Source organism: Alternaria atra (assembly GCF_907166805.1).
Source record: "Alternaria atra isolate CS162 genome assembly, contig: 23, whole genome shotgun sequence".
Taxonomy (NCBI): Eukaryota; Fungi; Ascomycota; class Dothideomycetes; order Pleosporales; family Pleosporaceae; genus Alternaria; species Alternaria atra.
In genome coordinates, this window is record NW_025091321.1 from 1,497,259 (window position 1) to 1,518,429 (window position 21,171).

At 50.8% G+C, this 21,171-nt stretch overlaps 8 protein-coding genes across 8 annotated transcripts; 3 read left to right on the forward strand and 5 right to left on the reverse strand.

Annotated features, from left to right (window-relative positions):
• Nucleotides 1–642: 642 nt before the first annotated feature.
• Nucleotides 643–4,445, forward strand: ALTATR162_LOCUS4087 (uncharacterized protein; the record flags this gene model as incomplete). The annotated part of the gene is made up of 3 exons (XM_043311697.1): nt 643–1,783; nt 3,251–3,989; nt 4,040–4,445. The coding sequence occupies 3 exons, from the start codon at nt 643–645 to the stop codon at nt 4,443–4,445; spliced, it is 2,286 nt and encodes a 761-aa protein (XP_043167632.1).
• A 972-nt stretch (nt 4,446–5,417) lies between these two features.
• On the reverse strand, nt 5,418–6,423 carry ALTATR162_LOCUS4088 (uncharacterized protein; the record flags this gene model as incomplete). Its single annotated transcript, XM_043311698.1, has 3 exons — nt 5,418–5,972; nt 6,036–6,283; nt 6,366–6,423. The coding sequence occupies 3 exons, from the start codon at nt 6,421–6,423 to the stop codon at nt 5,418–5,420; spliced, it is 861 nt and encodes a 286-aa protein (XP_043167633.1).
• A 1,112-nt stretch (nt 6,424–7,535) lies between these two features.
• Nucleotides 7,536–8,953, forward strand: ALTATR162_LOCUS4089 (uncharacterized protein; the record flags this gene model as incomplete). Its single annotated transcript, XM_043311699.1, has 5 exons — nt 7,536–7,676; nt 7,726–7,830; nt 7,897–8,087; nt 8,144–8,338; nt 8,401–8,953. The coding sequence occupies 5 exons, from the start codon at nt 7,536–7,538 to the stop codon at nt 8,951–8,953; spliced, it is 1,185 nt and encodes a 394-aa protein (XP_043167634.1).
• Nucleotides 8,954–9,072: 119 nt separating this feature from the next.
• On the reverse strand, nt 9,073–13,121 carry ALTATR162_LOCUS4090 (uncharacterized protein; the record flags this gene model as incomplete). Its single annotated transcript, XM_043311700.1, has 7 exons — nt 9,073–9,938; nt 9,998–10,082; nt 11,698–12,430; nt 12,478–12,676; nt 12,721–12,735; nt 12,784–12,846; nt 12,902–13,121. The coding sequence occupies 7 exons, from the start codon at nt 13,119–13,121 to the stop codon at nt 9,073–9,075; spliced, it is 2,181 nt and encodes a 726-aa protein (XP_043167635.1).
• A 663-nt stretch (nt 13,122–13,784) lies between these two features.
• On the reverse strand, nt 13,785–16,543 carry ALTATR162_LOCUS4091 (uncharacterized protein; the record flags this gene model as incomplete). The annotated part of the gene is made up of 6 exons (XM_043311701.1): nt 13,785–15,239; nt 15,523–16,000; nt 16,055–16,189; nt 16,242–16,382; nt 16,436–16,472; nt 16,525–16,543. The coding sequence occupies 6 exons, from the start codon at nt 16,541–16,543 to the stop codon at nt 13,785–13,787; spliced, it is 2,265 nt and encodes a 754-aa protein (XP_043167636.1).
• A 458-nt stretch (nt 16,544–17,001) lies between these two features.
• Nucleotides 17,002–18,913, reverse strand: ALTATR162_LOCUS4092 (uncharacterized protein; the record flags this gene model as incomplete). The annotated part of the gene is made up of 4 exons (XM_043311702.1): nt 17,002–17,087; nt 17,136–18,376; nt 18,425–18,836; nt 18,898–18,913. 4 exons carry the CDS (start codon nt 18,911–18,913, stop codon nt 17,002–17,004), a joined length of 1,755 nt encoding a protein of 584 aa, XP_043167637.1.
• A 274-nt stretch (nt 18,914–19,187) lies between these two features.
• On the forward strand, nt 19,188–19,861 carry ALTATR162_LOCUS4093 (uncharacterized protein; the record flags this gene model as incomplete). Its single annotated transcript, XM_043311703.1, has 4 exons — nt 19,188–19,190; nt 19,251–19,703; nt 19,756–19,800; nt 19,853–19,861. 4 exons carry the CDS (start codon nt 19,188–19,190, stop codon nt 19,859–19,861), a joined length of 510 nt encoding a protein of 169 aa, XP_043167638.1.
• Nucleotides 19,862–20,257: 396 nt separating this feature from the next.
• On the reverse strand, nt 20,258–20,895 carry ALTATR162_LOCUS4094 (uncharacterized protein; the record flags this gene model as incomplete). Its single annotated transcript, XM_043311704.1, has 3 exons — nt 20,258–20,293; nt 20,349–20,766; nt 20,846–20,895. 3 exons carry the CDS (start codon nt 20,893–20,895, stop codon nt 20,258–20,260), a joined length of 504 nt encoding a protein of 167 aa, XP_043167639.1.
• Between the last annotated feature and the right edge of the window lie 276 nt (nt 20,896–21,171).

A 21,171-nucleotide genomic window follows, 5' to 3' on the forward strand; every position in this document is an offset into this window, starting at 1 on the left:
CTTACCAGCATGCTTGCAGGAGTTTTAGACAGGATCAAGCGGTGGAAGCTGCCGTGACATGTCCAGATTGGACACTTCTACGGACGGCGGATCTTATTGTGTTGCCGATTACCAGTAAAGTTTGGGCGGAGCAGGGCATATCATCGGTAAGCCTTCTCCACATACCGAGCGGACGAGGCACTACTGCGGGGTTAGCCGCGTGTGCAGCCCTGCAGTTCAAGGGCTCACGAACCAGGGTACATCTAGCATCTCAAGCATCTCACACACACACCACGCTTCGGAAGCTTAATCATTGTCGGAGACAAAGACAAGCCGTAATCCGACATAAGCGGAAGGCAGATAGTGGGGTACGAGCTTTACTATTCATTTTGTGAAAGGTGGAGTACCATGAATCCTGGAATGTCGGCAGATAGTCGTGTGGAGAAAGTACGTGTGGTCATGCGATGTTCTGCTACGCTGGACTGGGATATGTCGATAGGTACATAGGGCTCAGAGATCTACGCGTGGATAAACACTTACCTGGTAACTATATAAAGGTTAAAGCAACACTTTATACCGAGTCTTACCTGTCCTACGGTTCACCTACGGCCATCCTTTCCATATATTTCCACCCGAACAACAAACTCCCTAACACCATCCACCATGGCGACCACGGCCACCCCATCCCTCCCTATACTCACCCGAAACGGTTCCGCCATGCCCTCCTCATCGCCTGCCAAGTCAGAAACACAACAATCCACACTCCCACGAGTCCGCCACCCCGCCGGCGCACCAACACCCTACCTGCTCCCCTCGTACACAGGCGAACACCTAACAATCCCTGGAACAAAATCAGTCTTCCGCATCATGTGCTCCACCGCCGAAACCGACAACACAATGAGCGTCTTCGGCATGGACGGCGTTCTAGCCGACCCCCCAGGCTTTCACTACCACAACCAGGCCCACGACGTCTTCATGTGTACAAAAGGCCGCTTGAAGGTTTGGGCCGGGGACAAATGCCGAATTCTTTATCCCGGTGACTTCGCATACGTGCCACCGGGCGTGGTGCACCAACCGCAGTTATTAGACCAGGGTCCCAATGCAACAATGGGTCTTGTGACACCAGGAGACTGGGTTGATTTCTTTCGTTTTGTAGGGGAGGACTACGGAGGTGTGTTGTGCGATGAGTTTGACAATAGGAATACGGGGGCAGTTTTCGGACCCAAGATACGCGAGATCAAAGAGCGGTTCGACGTTGTTTTTCAACCGCAGTTCCAGGGCGCAGACGTGGCCGATTTTGAAGACGGCGAGTGCGTGTTACCAGAGGGCCAGGAACCGTATTTCTTGAAAGCAAATACTGGACCATGCTTCTTGCTTGAGGGTGTGCTCTCCAGGCCGTTTATCACGATGAAGCAGAGTAAGGCGCCGAAAGGTAATTTTGCGATTACGAGTATCGAATCTGGGAGCGAGCTGAGCAATTCGGTGCTGAGTAAGGGGTTTGTTTTCGAGAAGGTACATCAGGTGTATCATGTTTTAGATGGAGCGGTATTACTTACGGTGAACGGCGAGTCGGGACATTTGGTCAGGGCGGGTGAGACTGCGTTTATACCGGCAGGGACGGAGGTGGCGGTAGAGTTCGTGGATAGGTATGTGAGGTTCTGGTCGTACGCCAATGGCAATGGATTGGAGGCATTGATCGCAGAAGCTGGAGGCGCTTTTGAGGGGAAGATGGTGCCTGATGAGATAAGAAGTGTGGATGCGGACAAGGTGCGGGAGGTCGCGAAGCAGTTGAAGATCAAGGTCAGTATATAGTTGATATTACCAATTGCTTGCCTGAGCTTCGAGCTTTGCAGAGGTCACACGCTTCCTTGCCATGCCAGAAATGTTACCCTTTAAGTTTCCTCGGATTTAGCCATCGCCCTCCTCTTCGATTCCATGACATTATTTCACACCACGAGTCTAGTATAGGGTCAGAGTGAAGTGATAAATTGCACTTCAATGCGTGAGTACATGTGCGCATGCGACGCGACAATAATACCATGTATCTATATGGCCATTGGCTTGGGCGACTTGCTTAAAGCAACCACTTTCTTGAGTTGTCTCTAGGGGCTTGGTGTTGGCCATGATGCAAGCTGGCAACAATTCTTACTTACTTCATTGATGCACGCTTCGGAATCTAGAATGTGTTCTACTTCGCTGATGGATTGTTGATGGCGCAGTCCATGGAATAACGTGGAGGACGCGAACGTGGAGAGCGATTGACATGCCGAGGCCCAATCCACTGCACGCCCTGCGTCATCGTTCGCGTTCCATACGCGTTCCAATCTATAGGAAGGAGCTGAGCATTGCAGATCGTTCTTCAGCTGGAGTACCATGAATAGCACTTGCCATCCTGTCTATACATATACTCAAGACACATGGAGCTGTGAGGCAAGGAGTACGACCCACTCTTGGGCAGGAACGACCGTTTGAGTTCTCACCGCCTGCACCGCGTTGTCGTCGAACGACAACAACGAAGATGATTATTCACAATCTCTAGTATCTTCTTACGACACGTCACTTTCATTTCTCTTCGAATCACAATGCCTACGCCGTGGCCCCTTGTGATAGCTATCATCGTGGCCATAGTATCAGTCACGTACACCAACTATCAGAGCTTGCTTCTCTTTCGGCTCGGTCTATTACCATGTCCTGCGTCGTGCCGGTCGGACTCTCTAAACACTCACTCTGGTTATCTTGGACATGAATGCGTCGAAAAGCCTTACCATTCGAGCTGGGATAGTTGGTTTCATCCTCATCGACGCGACGGCACCAAGTCCGATCATGGCCTTGGTGCAGGAGCTGTAACCAAAGATTGGAATATCCTATACCATCTTGGTGGCAATGGACCATGGGTGGAGAAGGTTATCGATGTCGTTGAGGGCGGTATCGCGCCACCGGAGGGATGTAAAGTGGTACAGGTCCACATGATGTCTCGGCATGCCGAGCGTTATCCTACTACGAAAGCCGGCAATACCCAAAAAGCAGTCGTGCAGCGCATGAAAGGGTAAAGCGCCTGCCACGAATAATGTATATCACAATCGGCTAATTGCCTAATAGTACGTTTTGTTGTATACGATAGCTAGGGTAGGAGAATTTAGCGACAACGTCTGATATTCTGCTGCCTACGTGAGCACCTCTAAGACCACGTCTAAGCTCCTCTTGCCTCCTACGTAGGCAAAGCCTAAGGATAAATTACTCTAGATTACTGTTCGTGCTAACAGTTTGATAGGAAGTGGCAAGATCTTCACAGATAATCTAGCATTCTTCAACAACTGGGAACTCTTTTGGTCTTCAGATGATACCCAACTGGAACAGTTAACATCCACCGGCCCCTTCGCTGGGACACTAAGCTCATTCACTACCGGCGTGCGTCTGCGCACTCGATACCAAGATCTTTTGGACCAGGCTACATCCATTCCGTCAGGTATTCCGACTACGTTCTGGGCTAGTGATTCCAATCGCGTCATCGAGACGGCTAAGCACTTCGCCGCAGGCTTCTTCGGCATCGACTACAATAGTACCAACAAAGCTACACTACAAGTCATATCCGAACACTCCTCGCTCGGTGCCGATACGTTGACGCCTGGACGAACATGTCTGGCGAACAAGAAAGACGAGATTGAAGGTCAACGGAAAGGATATCGTCTGGCGGGTGAGTATAGGGCTACCTACATGCCCGCCATTCGCGAACGTCTACTCAATCAGACGGGTATGCACTTTGAGGATCACGAAATCTATGCCATGCAAGAGATGTGTGGTTTTGAGACAACAGTACGTGGCCGCAGCGACTGGTGCGACGTCTTCACTCGAGACGAGTTCCTCAGCTTTGAGTATGCGCGAGACATCCTGCATTACTATCGTGCAGGACCGGGCCAGAAGTATGCAACGAGTATGGGGTGGCTGTGGCTAAACGCGACCACGAATTTGCTGCTTGAGGGGCCAGAGGCTGGTCCGTTGTTCTTCAGTTTGTAAGTCTTTGTTGACACGATGAGTATGTATATAAGCTAATGGAAGATAGTGTTCATGATGGCGATATCGCGCCTATGATGACCTCACTAGATGTCATCAACGACGACGAACACCTCCCCATTACGCATATCGCCCACGACCGTAAATGGCGAAAGTCTCAGGTATCCCCTATGGACGGGCGTATCATCTTCGAACTACTATCTTGCAGGAACAACACTCAATCTTCACCTGACAAGTTCGTCAGACTCAACATCAACGATGGTATCACCGCTATACCGGGTTGTGATAGTGGCCCTGGGAGGAGTTGTCCGCTAGCAGAATTTGCCGCGAGGACGAAGAAGAAGGGAGAAGAAGTCGAAAACTTCAAGGAGTTGTGTGGGCTGGATGATGGTGCTACAGAACGGATCACTTTCTTGCATCAAGGACGCGGACACCCCATACAAGGGAAAAACTAAAAGAAAAAGTATAGAGATAATAAATGCTCTATTACAGACTACAGTAACCTATTATAAGGAAGGTTTCAAAGCTTAACAGTGTTGTAGACTTCTAGGTTATGAATAAATTCTATATAGTACTTTGCAACCCTTCATGTAATAGGCAAGAGGGAAGAGCGTACTAAGGAGTGTTCGGTTTTTTTTTTAAAATCTTTTCAGAGCCGTCGAATCTGTTGCTTTCACATATGTGTACCGTGCTGTATGCATCCTGCTGGTTCGGAGATATGCATCCGTCTTTGGGAACGAATTCAGTGCCTTAGTGGTGCTCTGCCGTAAAAGATTTCAGGGCGATAGCGCCCGCGGGCTGTCGGGTACAAGGGACGTCCCGCAGTCTAGTCTTTTACGAACCAGCATTCTGAATGAATACAACTCCTCAATGCTCTCAAGTTTGCTCCTGGGCCCAATTCCTCTTACATTTTTCATCGCATCATTCGAACGAATTACGTCAAGCAAGCAAATGCTGTGTTTTTCGTCGAGTATCGACCTGAGCCAGTCTGCTGCGTTGCAAAGATGTGAGCCAAGGGTTGGCGTTGCAGGAGCAAGTGGCACGCATCTGCAAGGAATGAAGCGGCAAATTTCAGTTGCCGGAGGAAGCGGCAAGCACGTTCATTGCATCACGCAGTTGGATTGTTAACAACAAATACCCCATAGTAAACCTCGTATCTTGTCGTATCATAGTCCCGCAAGCGCCACAGATTCTTCTTAGCGAGATGGAAATGTCATCAGGAGACGATCACCACGAAAGCTAGACGTCAAGGCGCTAAGGAAGCTTGGAGGCTTGGTGTCGTGTGCCTGACTAGCGTTATGAGCATTCGACCTCTAGTGTTCGACGAATGCACAATCATCACCACGCCTCAGAAAGGGAGCCGAAGAGTTACACCTAATGTAGATTGCTGCCTGCAGCTATGCACAATGAATCTGAAAATGACGCTTTCACCTAACAAAAGCACCGCCTCCGCTTGCGCCCAACTGATTACCCGTCATCCAGCCACTCTCCGGCAGACAGGCGATACCTACAATACCTGCCACCTCTTCCAGTGTGCCCGGCCTACCGCCAATCTCGTCCGCCAATCTCAAGGTTTGTTCACTGTCCACTCCTGGTCTTTCTTTCGCCAACGGAATCAATGCGTTGTACATCCTCAACGCCTGCTTTGGCGCCTCGGGCAGCCCGTTCAGAAGACCCGTGTCCATCGGACCAGGGCTCACACTGTTGACAGTTGCGCGTTCAGCAAGTTCACGCGCCCACACACGCGTCATCGCCTCTATGGCGCCCTTTGTACCGGCATAGGACGTCTGTTGGATCAAACCCCATGTCGTTGTCGCCGACGAGATGTTCACGATCCTACCAGATCTGTCGTGCGGGAGGTAGGGAAACGCGGCTTTGATCAGAAGCGCAGGAGCTTTGCAGTTTATGTTGAAGGTCTGGTCCCAAAGATCTACATCGAGGTCTTGAATGGGTTGCGCATTGACGACAGCGGCGTTATTGATCTGCAGAAGTGGAGGTGCGATGTCAGTATGTGTCTCACATGGATTTTGTACATCAGTACTTACCAATATGTCGATCTGGAATGAGGGTGTGGTCGTGGGGTTCGTGAAGACGGCCTTTGCCGCATTGATGATAGTCTCGGGAGCGGAAGGGTCGAGGAGATCGGCGCGTACGGGGAGTGCGGTGATGTTGTACGTTGTGGAGAGATGGTTCGCTAACTCCGCCGCGATCTTATCCGAAGACGATGTGGCGTAGTTGATTACAATGTTAGCACCGCGCGAGGCGAAGTGTGTCGCAAGTGCGGCGCCGAAGCCTAGTTGTAAGTCAGTTCCCTATCTATTGGTACGTATTCACATCGTTCTGAAAGAGGAGTATCAGTTTATGGCGGAACGTACTTCGCGAAGCGCCAGTGATAATGGCAAGCTTGCCTTCGAAGACTCTAGGTGGTGACATGATTAGATCTGATGAGTTTTATGATACGTATCATGGGTATGCGACCTATACATGTATCTACGGGCCGAGTACGTGTACAACGCCCACCGCTTGCACGCCGTGATATAGCGGGGAACCCTTGACCTTATAAAACTCGAGGGTCTGTGTAAGAATGCCTGGTAGTGGAGACTCTTATTTCCTGATGTGGGTCGTAGCGTGAATTCCCCGAAGTAGCGCCATGACATGCACAACTATACCGAGCATTAGAAGACCTGCTTGTACAGGTAGCATTGCGATGTTATCTGTGTTGTTTCCTTGTAGATGAGCGAGACTCCACAGAACCTATTTCAGATTCTAGGCTTCTCGTTCGAACTCATCTTTTCGCTGATAGCAATGCGCGTGGGGGGTGGGGGTTCAGTTCAACAGACCTTGATGCTCACCAACTTTTGGCAATTCTCCACTGCATCCCCGTCCATACAGCACTTGGCGATGTGCAAATCCTTGTACGGGATAGTTCTTGAAACAGGACTGACGCGCATACGCAGTAGGTTTTTCCGGTGCACCACCTTGCACAAAAGTCTGGACTCAACCTTGAAAATGCATCGGTCCATCCGAAGCTGATACGTAAGGATAGTGGAGACCTCTCTACGTACATTCAAAGGACTCACGAATGCAATCCGAGCAAATTCAGTCACGCTTGAGTGAACTAGCTCTTTGAACCTGCCATTGGCTGATATGAGTCGAGATTGTTGTGGAAAGTCTGTTCCCCAGCATCGATAGATCCAAAAGCATCAGACATGTATCGAACCGGGAACTACTGCCGATGGGTGACAGTGCCGGCACTAGGAAGCCTCTGCCGCCCCGTTTGCCCGTTACCGTTGTTAATATAAAACCTGCACGGCTTCAAACGGTTGTCGCATCCCAGATACTTGGGACCGAGACGATCATAGCCTGTTATGGGGTACTGGAAGGATGGAGGGCGAGTCTTCTGTGGATGGGCTAGTGGCGCTCCTTTCTTCAGCCTCCGTTGCGTATTCTTATTGCTTTGCATGCCCGGTGCTTGCACTGCGTAGATTTAGGGAACCTTATTGTCTTTCTATTCGAATAGTCTTTTGTGAAGGTCAAGCAACGCCATGGCGCCGACCTCTCGCGACATGGCCCTGTCGGTCTTAATTCCACTACCATTCGACATAATATCGACCGTCTTACGCTTCTGGATCCGTTACAAGAGGAAGGCATGGGGACCAGATGACTGGGCTATGTTGATCAACTTGGTGAGCACTACAGGTATCAAAGCTTCGGCATCTACTGACACCAAGTCAGCCATTCTGGTCGGTGAGTACTATAGCCACAATCGCCATGGCTTGGAGTGGTGTTGGTCAGTACGATGGCTCTTTGAGCGAGTATCAATATTCCAACTCTTTGAGGGTATGTTTCAGTCTTCCCTTGTCTCGACCAGACTTGTTATTGAGAAGATGAACTAACGACAACCAGTGGTTTTATATCTTTCAGGAGCCCTGGTGCTTCACTCTCATCGCCATCAAATGTAGCATCGGGTTCGCCTTGATCCGAATCGCGAGCGGCAAGAAATGGATCGAGATGGTCATCTACACCTGCATGATATCTTGTTTTGTCGTCATGGGCGGAACAGGGATGTACCTTTTCTTCCAATGTTCACCGGTACAGTATGTTCTCAAGACTTATTTCCCTCGAGAAAGACAAACCTCTGACGGAGAAACAGAAAGAATTGGTATGTCAACATGGAGGGCGTATGTAAAGAGCGCAGCATCCAGACGGCACTGTCATATGCCGTTGCCGTGGTATCAATTTCGACAGACTGGATCTTCGCGACCCTACCCATCTTCCTGCTGTGGGATGTACAACTCGACTGGCGAGTCAAAAGCTCCGTGATAGCCATGCTCGGCTTGGGAATCTTGTAAGTGAATCTGCAGTCTTGGCCAACATCATCGAGCCTCGCCACTAACGCAGAAGCCACAGCGCCTCCATCGCCCCAATCGTGCGTCTCAAGTTCTTAATCGGCCTGAACGACCCGAACCGGCTTCTCCAGAACCTCGGTGAAATCCTCGCCTGGGCCACCGCAGAAATGAATGTCGGCATGTTCGTCGCCAATCTACCCGCATGCCGACCCATACTCACCAACCTCATCACCCGTTTTTCTACCTGGTCCGGAAGCCACTCGCGACCTTCTCATGGCTTGTCGAAGAAGCCATATGCCCGAGGTTCACTGCGTGGCGGCGATCCGGCCTCGAAACACTGGATGGAGCTTGATGAGCGACCAGAGAGCACTGGGCTGAAGAACCACTTGGGAAGCAAATCCAAGGAAGTCGGTGTCGAGACGAAGATTTATGGCGACTTGGATGAGTTCAGCAACACTAGTCTGGATCATGATGACGGGAGCCAGAAGCGTATCGTTAGCAAGCGACCGAGTGGCGATGGCATCCAGGTCAACGTTCAGAAAGACTTCAAAGTGGAGATTAGTAATGGAAAGCAACTACCAGCGTTGCCGAGGTTACCATCGGAATCTGTCTGAACTGTTGAACGTCGGTGTAAAGATATAATGGTAGAAGCTGTAGATGTAGAGTATCATCACAACTAGCCGTGGTCCCTATATCCTGCCTTTTACTCAGTTGATCTGGAAGGCATTCAAAATTAATACCCATGTTTCTTCAACTCCTCCTCAGTCCACTCCCACAACTTCTTCCTCAATCCCTCATCCCTCGCGTATCCACTTCCCGAACCCTTCTTGCCCACAGGCATGTAGAATGCGCCATTCTCCAAATGGTCCTTCGCAGTCGTGGCACACCACGTCGTGTTCAACGCGCCACCTTCAGGGCCCTGGTAATGACCCGGCAGTATCATGCCCACGAGTCCATATATCCAAAGTCCGACCTTCAAGAATATGTTTGAGCGGAGGTTGTTGAAAAGATCTGTTAGGATGACACCTGGGTGTAAGGAGACAGATGTTATCGTAGGGTATTCAAGTGCGAGGGAGCGGGCGAAGAGAATGTTCGCTAGTTTCGAGGCGCCATAGCGACGCCAAGTGTTTTCCTTCTCGAGCGCTTGTTGGTCGAACTCAATGCCATTTGATACGGCGAGACGTTCGCCCATACTGCTTAGATTCACGATCCTGACATCAGCACCGGGTTGTTTGGCGGTGTCTAGCATGGTCGGGATGAGGAGCTTCGTGAGCAGCGCGTGGCCCATGTGATTCGTGCCGAATTGTATCTCGTAACCCTCCTTGGTTGTGCTATATGGGGACGCCATAATACCAGCATTGTTGATCAGTATATCGAGTCGCGATTCTTGACTCTTAAATGACGATGCTGCGTCGGCGATGGAAGAGAAGGATGTCAGGTCGAGCGGTAGATGTACGATCTCGCAGGCATTTGGCACGCTGTTCTTGATGTCGGTGATAGCATCACGGGCTTTGGATTCGGTACGGGCGGTGAGGTATATGCGCTTAGGGTTGTGGGCGGCGAGGTATGCGATAGTTTGTTTGCCTAAGCCAGCGTTACCTGTTCATGGGTTAGATCGATGATACAATAACGCATGTTTGATATTGCGAGATACGTACCACCCGTGACCAAGATAACCTTTCCCTCCAGGCTCCCAATGTCCCGGGCTGGGTCGAAAGACTTCCCCATATCGATGCTCGTTATCTAATCGCGGAATATGGGTGTTACGAAGCCGTGTCTGCGCAATAACAACGTGAAAGGACTCCTCACGATGTGGTTCAACTTATAGAAAGAGCTGGACAGTGTCGATTCCGATTGCTTAATTCGTTGTGGCTGTGCGTTTGAGGAGAATGTTGTTTCTGGAATCCGCGGGCATCCTGTTCGTCGCCATCGTCTGGAGTTGAAACCGTCCATCCATCATTAGCCTACGGAGCGGTCCGTTCGCGGTGCTTTCGTTGTGAAGTGCCGAGGTCGAGAACGCGCTATGACGTCTTCCATTCAACGCGTCTTGTGCAACGCCTCAGAACGCATGTGCAAGTCGGGAAGCGATGTCAAATTTGAGATGAGTGTGAGGTTTACGTTGATACGATATACGAAGTTTGCTGGCATGGAAAAGCCGCGTCGTCGAAACAATGCCAACTAGTGCTTATGACCTGCAGCATGCACGCCAATACGGAGAGATCATAGTAAGACAATATATTTACATGCACTTCAAATGGGGTATCACTATACTAAAGCTCCAAAATATAGCCTATAATAAATGGCAGTGCTTTCACACTTGCCTTGTTGAAGCGATTCCTACACTATTACCACTGCAAACCTATAACGCTCGACGCCTTGAAGTAGTAAGTCCAGCTCGTGGATTATATTAAAACCTTTGGTAAGGATTATTTGTAAGTGCCGGTTCTTCGTCAGAGTCGATATCATGTATGACTACATGGTCACGTGGTGTCGGAGCAGTGGACGCTTTTGCTGCGGGCGTAGCTGGAGCTGAGTGTTGCTTTGCTGGAGATGACTTGGCCCTGAACGAGGAAAGAAGATTCTGTCGCTTTTCCTCAAGCTCGTTATCACTGGTAAGGTCAATATCCCCTCGGTATTGAGCAGGAGTAGGGCGTGTAACGCTTTTTTGCTTCCTGCTATTTGGCTGGGGCGCTAGTGCAACCATAGCTGGTGTGGCTGACAGAGAAGCAGACGAAGGTACTGCTGGTTTCGTGGCAGAAGGCGCTTGAACTGCCATTTTTGGAGATGCAGACGCCATGATGCCCTCCCACTGTTTCTCTGTATGAGTTGGTGCAAACGCGCCGCGGCTTGTGGGATAAGCTTGGGTCATGTTTGGGGTTCGCGATAACACCGTTGAGCCGGTGTGTGACCCTTGGTTTGGCATCGTGTTCAACTGCGGCGACGCGGACGTTGACTTGGTAGATGGTTGTTGTTGAAGACCATATTGGGCAAACATGTTCCCAACTATAGGATGTTTCCTTGTCACCGCTGCTGGACGCATTCGCTCTGAAAAATTAATACTTGCGTCCGTCATGTGTGAATTGTAGACATCTTCGTGTACAGAAGCAAAGGCTAAAGTTTGAGCGTTCGAAGGTCCAGGATCAGTCCGTTGTCGCTTCGCCACATCAGTATTTTGTCGTCGCTCGTTCTTCATGACGACCAAATGCCGCGGTGGTATGATGGACAGTGGTCCGTTCGCAGATGTTGCTCTTTTTTTTGAAACGCTCGGCATCGAAGAGACTGTTGTTGTTGCTATTGCTGTCGCTGTCGCGCTAGATGGCGTCGACCACGAGGCTTGATCCAGCTGGTTCCGATTCACTGTAGTGCCGTCCACCGCACCTCGAATTGCCTCTAAGTTTTCGATGAAGTCCCAGACAAACTTCCAAACCGTCGTGTGTAAGCGAAGATCCTTGAAGTGCTCACGAAGCGCTTCTCGAAGAGCTTTGATATCTCTGATCAGCAGTTCGTTATTACTTGTTTCCGAGTACATCGAGATAAGGACGGTCACTGCTACCATTTCGACGGGTGCAAAGGTTTGCACGCCACTTAGATGCTTGTCAGCATTCGTGAAAATGTCAGAGTCTCTCTCTATAAGTTCCTTGAAAGTAGTCCAGACACTCGCAAGATGTGATTTGATAGCATCATCTACAACGCCGGTGTTGCTCAATAGCTTTGGTAGTGCGCTGTAGTTTGTCTTGAGGATCGGTACACCATTCGCGGTAGTTGGATGCTTGACTTCAACGATTTGGCTGAAACAGGCTAGGGTGAGTTGAAAGTCTTTTGCTCGCGCTCGGTCTTTCATCAAGTTGTAAATAGCTGGAAAGTCTTCAACGAAAAGCTTCGCTAATTCTTGCCATGGGCCTTGCTTCGCGCGCATCTTCTCGGCCACAGTGAGTTGCACACCCATCTGGACTCTGGCGAAAAGATCTTCTTCCTGTTCCGGGCTGAGCTCTGTGAATTGAAATGCGACAAAATCTTTTTCCAAGAACATCTTTTGGCTTTCCAAAGAAAGCACTCTTTTGTGATTAGTACCAGGAGCCTTGCAGAACCACCTAAGGCTATTAGTGACTCGCTGCAGCACAAGGCTTGGATCGCCTACCATTTCTCTCCTTTGTGGTCGTGGCAAGGGATCTTGCCTTTTACGAATGCCCTGATAGAAGCGAGACGTTGCTTCCCATCCACACAAACGAGAGTGTCGCATGATATACTGCTGTCCATGCCAGCATTCTGCTTCTTATTCAGAATGATGGGCGGGATATAGTAATTTTCTATGCAGAATTTAGCGAGCTGCGGTGTCTCTGTCGTTGTTGGGGGACAATACCCATTAGAGAATTAATCAGACCTGTCATCCGCTCGACTATCACTGTTAGCATACTTCTGTAATGATCAAGTTGAACGCTCTCACCTGTCCAAACAACCTCACGTTGGTATTCCGGGTCAACATCGATGACGCCGCTCACAAGTTCCTCTGGCAGCTGTAAGTGAATCATCCACTAGTTGCATCTGTTCGGGCCTTCACTTACTTATCAGATTCGCCAAGCTTCGCATGTTGACGTTGGGTTGCGGCAGCTGAGGGCGAGGTTTGTAACCAATTTCAGGATCGCTGTCGCTATCGCCTCCCGCGAAGGTGTCGCCATTGTCCGCTTCGTCTTTGATAGCGGAGGGGAGTGCAGAATTGTTGCCGTGCGGCTGAGTAGCAGATCCGCGATGTGTATTGTTGTTGTTAATGTTGTCGACTTCCATGCCAGCGTAGAACCCTGGGTAAGGGCACTGTATCGAATCACGCAGAGGCTACCCTGACGTAGAACCAACCAGTCTTATATTGGCTTGGGTAAGCTATGCCTAAACCTCGTATATGCTAGCTAGATCAGGACTTGTTCTAGAATATTTGTCCTCACTTCCACTATCTGGTGCTAGTAGATTGGTGGAGACGTGCTTGCAAAGAGTAAAAAACGTCTTCTTCTATACTTATATACTAGTAGCTTAATTACTATAAGTAATTATGGATATTTTTAGTCTAAAATCTTCTATATAATAAATTAGTAGGCTCTTTAAACTAGTAAAGAATTACTATAATGAATAGCCAAATCATCACACATTGGCCAGCACACGAATCGCTTCACAGCATGCACATCATCTTTCGGTTTTCACACTTGAGCTTCAATGGACATGTGCTTCATTGTACGTTTCAGTATAGTTTCGGGAAATCGACCTAGATATGAGCCTCTCGTCTGCCTGCTCTCCCTTGTTGCCTAAGAATCGAAAATGTAGCGGAATGCTAATACTATAAACGCCGTGCATGCAGCTATAGGATGGGTGGCAAAGGCCACGCCGTTAACTAGAAGACATATTGTAAATAGCAGGTTACATGTCCGCTCATCTGAATCGAAATTGACATTAGCTGCCTTAGTCGTCGTACAGCGAGTCGTGGTCATCCTCCTGAGCAGCGTGACCAGCGGCGAACTGCTCCTGGAACTGGCCCTCTTGTCCGTCTACGGCGTCGTGCTCTTGTGTCTCTTGGTCTTGCGCCCCCAGCTGTTCTGCGATGCCTTGTGGATCGACTGCCCTATCGCCTTTAGTGATGCCGTCATCCGCTTCAATATCATCGCCATCAGACTCTTCACCGTCGCTGATATTGACGGCATGCATCGCCTTAGCTTTTTCAGTGAGCTTGAGGCTGATCATTCCTAGATGTCGAGGCTGCTGAACGTCGAGCATGCCCTTGGAGCCGAGCCCAAGTACCATCATGAAGCCCTGACAAGCGATCACCTTGGTGTTCTCAGTGGGCGGAAGGAGCTCCTCAAAGGCGATTTCTTCAATGTCAGCAGCAGCTTCCGGTTGGAGCACATCGGACATATGTTGTAGATCTGCTTGAGCCCGCTCGCGCTTCTCGACGATGCGTTCATTCATGAAGGTAATGAAGTTCTCGCCTTCTGTCGATAGAGCTTCGCGGACGCGTGCGGACGGTTCTTGAACTACTAGCTCAGGATCATCTGAGCTGGGACCCGATAGGCCAAATTCATCACCGCCGTAGTCGACATCACTCGTGAAGTTCTTCAGTCCCTCAAGCGCAATAGGCTGTCCACGACCATGTAGAGGAGAAGCAGAGACAAGGCGGCTTCCAGGTCTAGAATGATCAGTGGAACCCATCATACCCACGCGCCCGCTTCGAGGAATAGCTGAAGAGCCCCGGTTGGAAGCACTGATGTTCCATGGCATCGCAGAGAAGATCTGCTGGTCATCAAGAGCGGAAACACCTTCGCGAGGCAGTTCGATTGCGATGTCATCATCGCCCAGCATGGGAAGATCCTCGTCGTCAGCTGAACGACCAACCTCAGGTTCGCCGGTTTTCTGGCGCACGCGACGAGATTCTTCTTGAGTCGCATCATCGATACCACTGTCGCGGTCGTGCTTTGCTCTAGTTGGATTGTTGCGACTTAAGCCTGTGATAGTCTCAAACAGGTTGTCCCCGATGAACATGTCGAACGGACTAGAACCTTGACCGCTGAGAATGCGTTGACCAATATCACCGATACCAGAGCCCCACACGTAGTGCTCAGCATTCTTCCTAGCTTGGCCAGCAACACGGATCTGGATCTTCTTTCGAGCAGCAGCCTTCATGTTCTGACGATAATTCTTTGTCCAATCCGCCAACTCCTTATTACGAAGCTCAATGGCTGAGTCGGTAGGCAGAGTGCGTGGTGCCCGACGTCGGTGCATGGGCGCAGCGAACGTGTCGGAAGATTCGACAACTTCTGAATGCTCACTGGACTGTTGCTGGCCGCCTGATGAGAATGCCTCGCCTCCAGCGGGATCGTCGCCACAGATTGGAAAGTCCATATCAACTTGATCGCCAGGAAACTGGTATGGGTCAGTCTCCATTTCGAAGGATAATGATAGCGAGATATATAAAAATGATGAAAAGCCGAATTGATGAAAGGGCAGAGGGAATTGGAAAAGAGAAAAGGCGCAAACCACAAGGCAAATAAGGACGACGTCAAACGTCTGAGTGGGCTTGAGTAACGGCGGTGAGAGAATGCCTTGCCATGTCTTGGACTTCGAGTAAGGGCAGCTATGCCAGACCGCAAGACCAGTGTCTGATATCGCGATGCAAAAAGACGTGAGAGAACGCGGTAGAACTCACTTGATTGCCAGCTTGCAGTCCTTCCTCGTGTTCTTTCCGAATGCGCGCGCTCGCTTTAACATCGCCAGACATCGTCCCAGCTGGGATTCTGATTGGCGTTCTAGCCACCGAACGCTGCGCTGAGAACTGGATGACCTCGCCGTTGTCTCCGAACATGAAGTCTGGGTCTTCAATTTCGGCTATATCCCCAGCACCCGACATACCACTTGGTGCGCCGGCAATGCCTGCTACATCGTCGCCTTCGAGCCTGAACTCGCCTGCCGTAACAGGAGACGACGTAGGCAAGATGAGTCCGCCAAAAGCATCGGCATGGGAGGACAGTAATCGCTGGGAGCCGAAAGGAGTCAGCGATTGAGAGTCGCCGGAGCGTGTGATGTCAAGGTTGAAATTGTGGCCCAGCTCTGAGAGCAACTCCGGGGGAGAGAGCGCGAACTCGGGAAGAAAAGACGGATCATCCTCGAAGATGAGTCGCTCGGGTCTACAAAATATCAGTGAGTGAAAGGCTGAGGGTGTGAGGGTCATGTTTGCTTACCTAGCTTTGCCAGCATCTGGATCAAGTGCGGTATTCTTCACTGTTCGAAGCATAGTCCGCAAGGTGTTGTGCGCATCCTCTGCATCCGAAAGGACATATCCACACTGTTTTAAGTACACTTGCGATACACCATACCTGCATGCGTCAACGATCTGTCATCCAGAGCAGGTATGGCAGCGTAACGCACAACAGATTGCCTTGCAGACGCAAAGCCATAGGCGCCACAGGATCGACAATGGTCTGGCATGCTTTGGATACATCGACTTCGAGGATTTGCTTGCGGTTGATGCGCTTCAGGCCGGACTTTGAACCCAATGTCGCCACCAACCTGCCACCTCTGTCAGTACAGGGAAGGGGCGACCAGACGCTTTTCTCACATACCACACGGTCGCCACGCCGTATTTGCGCGACGTGAGCACTACAAGAGTCAATTTTGCTAGTTAGAACTGAAGTCTCGGATTAGGACTTACCTTCGTGACTGTAGAACATGATGGTAATACTTAACACATGGAACGAATGATTGTACGGACGTAATGTAACGACATAGGAGAATATGGCGTCTCGCGAATAGCGCGTTAATTTATAACAGAAGCGCAGTGGTAGACGGGAGGGAGAAGAAAGAAATCCTGGAGGTGAGCGTCACGATCATGGATGAGAGTTGGCGGCGAGCTTCTACGCGTTTCTTGTACGCGTGGTGAGGTGAGGACGAAAGGGGAAGAAAAATGGCGAAATGTGCACTCCACCAGTCTAATACTGTGTCTATTAATGCAAAGTCTTGAAGTCATGCCATCGTTACTTGAGCTTTTGGCGTATCGCCCGGTAGCCTTTCCAGGCGGTACAATGCCAAATGCCATGCATTATATGCTGCTCCGGTTCCGCTTGCGCTTCAGCATTCTCGTGCGCGCAAGATCTAATGAGATAGGCATAGAGAAACGTGTCGAATCAGCCTATGAGTCGCCCATCTGCACGTCCTCGTCGACGACGGGTAGAGGAACAGCGCGGTAGAGGAGAATAAGAGCCGAGTGGCTTTGGCCTATGATATGTCAGTCACCAGAAATTCCGAATGGTCCAGGATACTTACCTCCACCAGACAAGGTTTGTATCCTCTCGGCATCAACCTCGGATACCTTCTCGTCGTTGAACCACCACCATTTGCCGTCCTCTTCCTTCCGCTTGCCAGTGTTAGGATCCTTGGCACCCTGCTTCTTTACAAAGGAGGTGTAGTGGCCACTGTCAGCGCTAGCGCCCTGGTGGGTGATGACGCCCCTCAGCTCGTAAAGACCAGTCTGGTTGGCGCCTTCGTCGGCAACCATCTTGGAGTCCACGAGAGCGAGGAGCTCCTTCTTGGCAGCGAGAATCGATGCAGCACGTTCCGCCTCAACTTGAGCGTCAGTCTTGTACTCAACCTCCTCCATCTTTGTATCCTCAACCGGCTTGCTGGCGTCCTCCTTCTTCTGCGCAGCTTCTTTCTTCTTCTGCAGAGGCTCCTTGCGAGCAAGAGGATCACTGTCGTTCTCTTCGCCAGCCCTCATGCGCTTTTGTCGTTTGCGGGCACGCTCCACATCCTCCTCTTCCTTGCGAACTTCACGGATCTTGTCCCGAATAGGAACAAGCATCTTCCTCAGATCATCTGTACAAAACTCCAATGCGTCCAGCTCCTCGGGGAAAGTGACCTTGCGCATGATCTTCGCCTTCTTGTTGGTATCTTTTCGCCAGTCGAAACGCACAAAGTGGATGGGGAGGTGCTTGGGTAGACGGGCGATTTTGGATGTCTTGGTGTAAAGGGCGTTTCGGCCCAAAACCTCTGATCGCTTCTCGATCTGCTCCTTCAGGCCAGCCGCCAAACCGTCCCTCAGGTGGTTTGTCTCTACGTTGATATGGCAGTTGAGCTTGAAGAAGAGATCCTCGCTGTGGACGGGCTCCTCACCGCCCTCCTTTGCTGCGGGCTCATCGCACTCCATGACCGACTCGAACTTGCCGGCCATGTACTTGTCGATCCAAGATAGCTCCTTTTGTTTATTCGCATCGGACCCTGTCTCGTTATCGGTGATCCTCAGCTTTTGCCGCAGCTGTGCAACAATCTGTGACCAAGCCTCCTCTGCATCCTGTTGTGCGTAGCCGTGGCCGTCCTTTGATTTCTGGGCGAACTGGGGAAATGCGGTTCGGAGAGCGTTCAGGAACATGAGTGGGGGGAAACCCTGCTGTGTCTCGGACATCTGCTTGAATAGATCGCGGAGAGAGCCGGTAAGATCGGTGGAGGCACCGAGGCCACCGAGACCGAACTGACTGAGCTGTGCGGCGCTAGATGAGCTGGCACCGTTGCTGGAGATGGTCAGTAGGAGCATGTGCAGGCAATGAAGGGAGACATACCTGTCCGAGTATCGCAGAAGTTCTTCTTGCAGTTCGGGAATAGAGCGTAGCGCCTGCAGGGTAGAGTTCATGTAACAGGTGTTACCCAGGTTCTGTAGACCGGCGGGTGTGGCGCCTTCCAACTGCGCGGCTTCTGCCTCGTCCATGTCTTCGAGGAACTTGACAGGGACCTTGGGCTTTTCTATGACGACTCCTGATCCCGAAGGCGTGCCCATCATCATGAGGGTCTGGTTCGGCTTCAGGCCCAGCTTCGACATGTCGGCGTCATCCTTGAGTTGACCGCCTTTGACGATGACCTTTTGACGCTCTGGCTCGACGCCGGTGATGGAGAAGAGCTGGTACTTGAACGTCTCGCCGGTGGAGGTGGTGTCGACTTCGACCTCGTGCTTCTTGCCCTGGTGCTTTACGATTACTACAAACGGTGTGAGTTAGTAGTCTTGGAATGTTGAATGGAGCGGGAGCGCTGCACGTACCTGGTATAGACGCCATGATGGATGTTCAACTATACCGCAGATAGAGTATAGAAGACTATGGGGAGCGGAGGCGAGGGAGTGTTTATAATGTGGTCGTGGGGCAAAAGTTAATGGAAGCATGAGGAAGGACGGCCGCGCCAAGGTGAGCCGCCGCCCGGAGCTGCTACCCCACTAGCGCGACCAGCTGCAGGCACCGCCAACTCGCCGTACTGGCATGTCATAGCAGCCCGCTCTCCCCCGACGGCAGCCCTACCATTCCAACGTAGAGCTGGTGCTGAGCTCCCTTCGCAATGGTACTGTCTCCCTCTGCTAGAACACACTGATTACGTACTCATACTTACTGACACTCGCAGTCGCAATCACTCCGCCCGTACCTCCAGTGCGTACGCTCGTCGCTCACAGCCGCCCTCTCCCTCTCCAACTTTGCGTCCCAAGCCTCGGAACGTCACAATGTTCCCGAGATCGAAGCTGCAAGCTCGCCCGAAGTCATCCTAAACCCGCTTACCGTGTCGAGAAACGCCGAAGAACGCGTGTACATCGAGCCGAGTATCAACAGTGTACGCATAAGCATCAAGATCAAGCAGGCAGATGAGATTGAACACATCCTGGTCCACAAGTTCACACGCTTCTTGACCCAAAGAGCCGAGTCGTTCTATATCATGCGTAGGAAGCCAGTCAAGGGCTATGACATCTCGTTCCTGATTACCAACTTCCACACCGAGGAGATGCTGAAGCACAAGCTGGTCGACTTCATCATCCAGTTCATGGAGGAGGTGGACAAGGAGATTTCAGAGATGAAGCTCTTCGTAAGATAGCCAAGGTCTACCTATTTGCGCACTGGAGCTGACACATTGCTAGTTGAACGCAAGAGCACGTTTCGTGGCCGAGTCTTTCCTTACACCGGTATGTCCCACACTGCTGATAGACCTGTGCACGCATGCTGACCCAAGCTTAGTTTGATTGAGCGTTTTACCATGACGGCGTTTGTATATATTGGCTCATTACGAATTCCTGGGCAGTCGCAGCTAGGACGGAGAATTGCCAATGGCCAGATCGTTGGCCACGAACAAGTGTTGGTGTGGAAAAGTTGCTATCTAAGCTGAGCATTCGACCAGCACCCAATACAAATACGAACCTCGAAACCCACCTCGCACTACACGTACACTGCCGATCCCTCAAACATGATTGTAAACACTAGACGGATAAAAGTGGTCGACTGACATGGCAGGAAAACATCACGTTCACGTTGCTTTCATACTGTCATTATTCTTATTTGGATGTTTCATCTACAAGATGCCGTCTAGAGTTATTGACATCTGCAAAGGTCCTCCGAAGAGCGAGCGTACAACGCAGTCAGAGCTTACAACTTAGCCAGAACGGCGTCGGCACCGGAGACCTACAAAGTCGTTAGCAACGCATACTATCACATCTCAACGCGATGATTTGCTTACCGAAACCTCGCCGGGGCTCTTCTCGTTCTCAGCGTAGATGACCTTGCCGTGGTCGAAGACCATTGCCCAGCGACCGTTGCGGTCGCCCATACCCGCCGGCCAACCGTACTCCTTGGAGAAAAAGGTCTTGGTGTCGCTGAGGAAAAGGACCTCGTCGTTCTTGACGCCGTTGACCTTACCCCAAGCGTTCATGACCCAGCTGTCGTTGCTTGCAATGGTAGCAATGATATCAACACCCTTCTCCTTGAACTCCTTGGCCTTTGCGATATAGGGTGGCAGATGGTACGCTTGGCAACCCGGGGTGAAGGCACCGGGAACGGAGAAGAGGACGACCTTCTTGTCCGCCCATTCCTTGCTAGCATCGTATACTTGGGGACGGCCGCAGGCAGTCGGGTCGCTGTCGGTGATGGGCGCCCATCTACATGAGAGAAGATACAATGTCAGCGTGGGTTCTAAGAGCTTCAGTGGTGAGCGGAGCTCGACAAGAATGCACTTACTCGAACTTGACGCCCTCGGGGAGCTTGTCGCCGACTTGTAGAGGAGCCATAATGATTAATTGGTTTATGTGTATAGAATTTCGTGGGAATGTAAGAGCTTTGCAAGTTGAAATGCAGAGTGAGAGAGAAAGTGAACTTGTTATTGTGGACTATGCCGATTAGTTATTTGGAGGGGTAGCCCGCCTGCTTCCCAAGCTTGAAGCTTCGAGATCGTAGTGGGGCACAGCTCCGGCATGTGTCCGGCCGAGGCGTATGACGCCAGGTACCAGCCAACGCATTTCGATAATGCAGGGTATGTTTGACAAATCTTTTGGGCCTATTAGAGA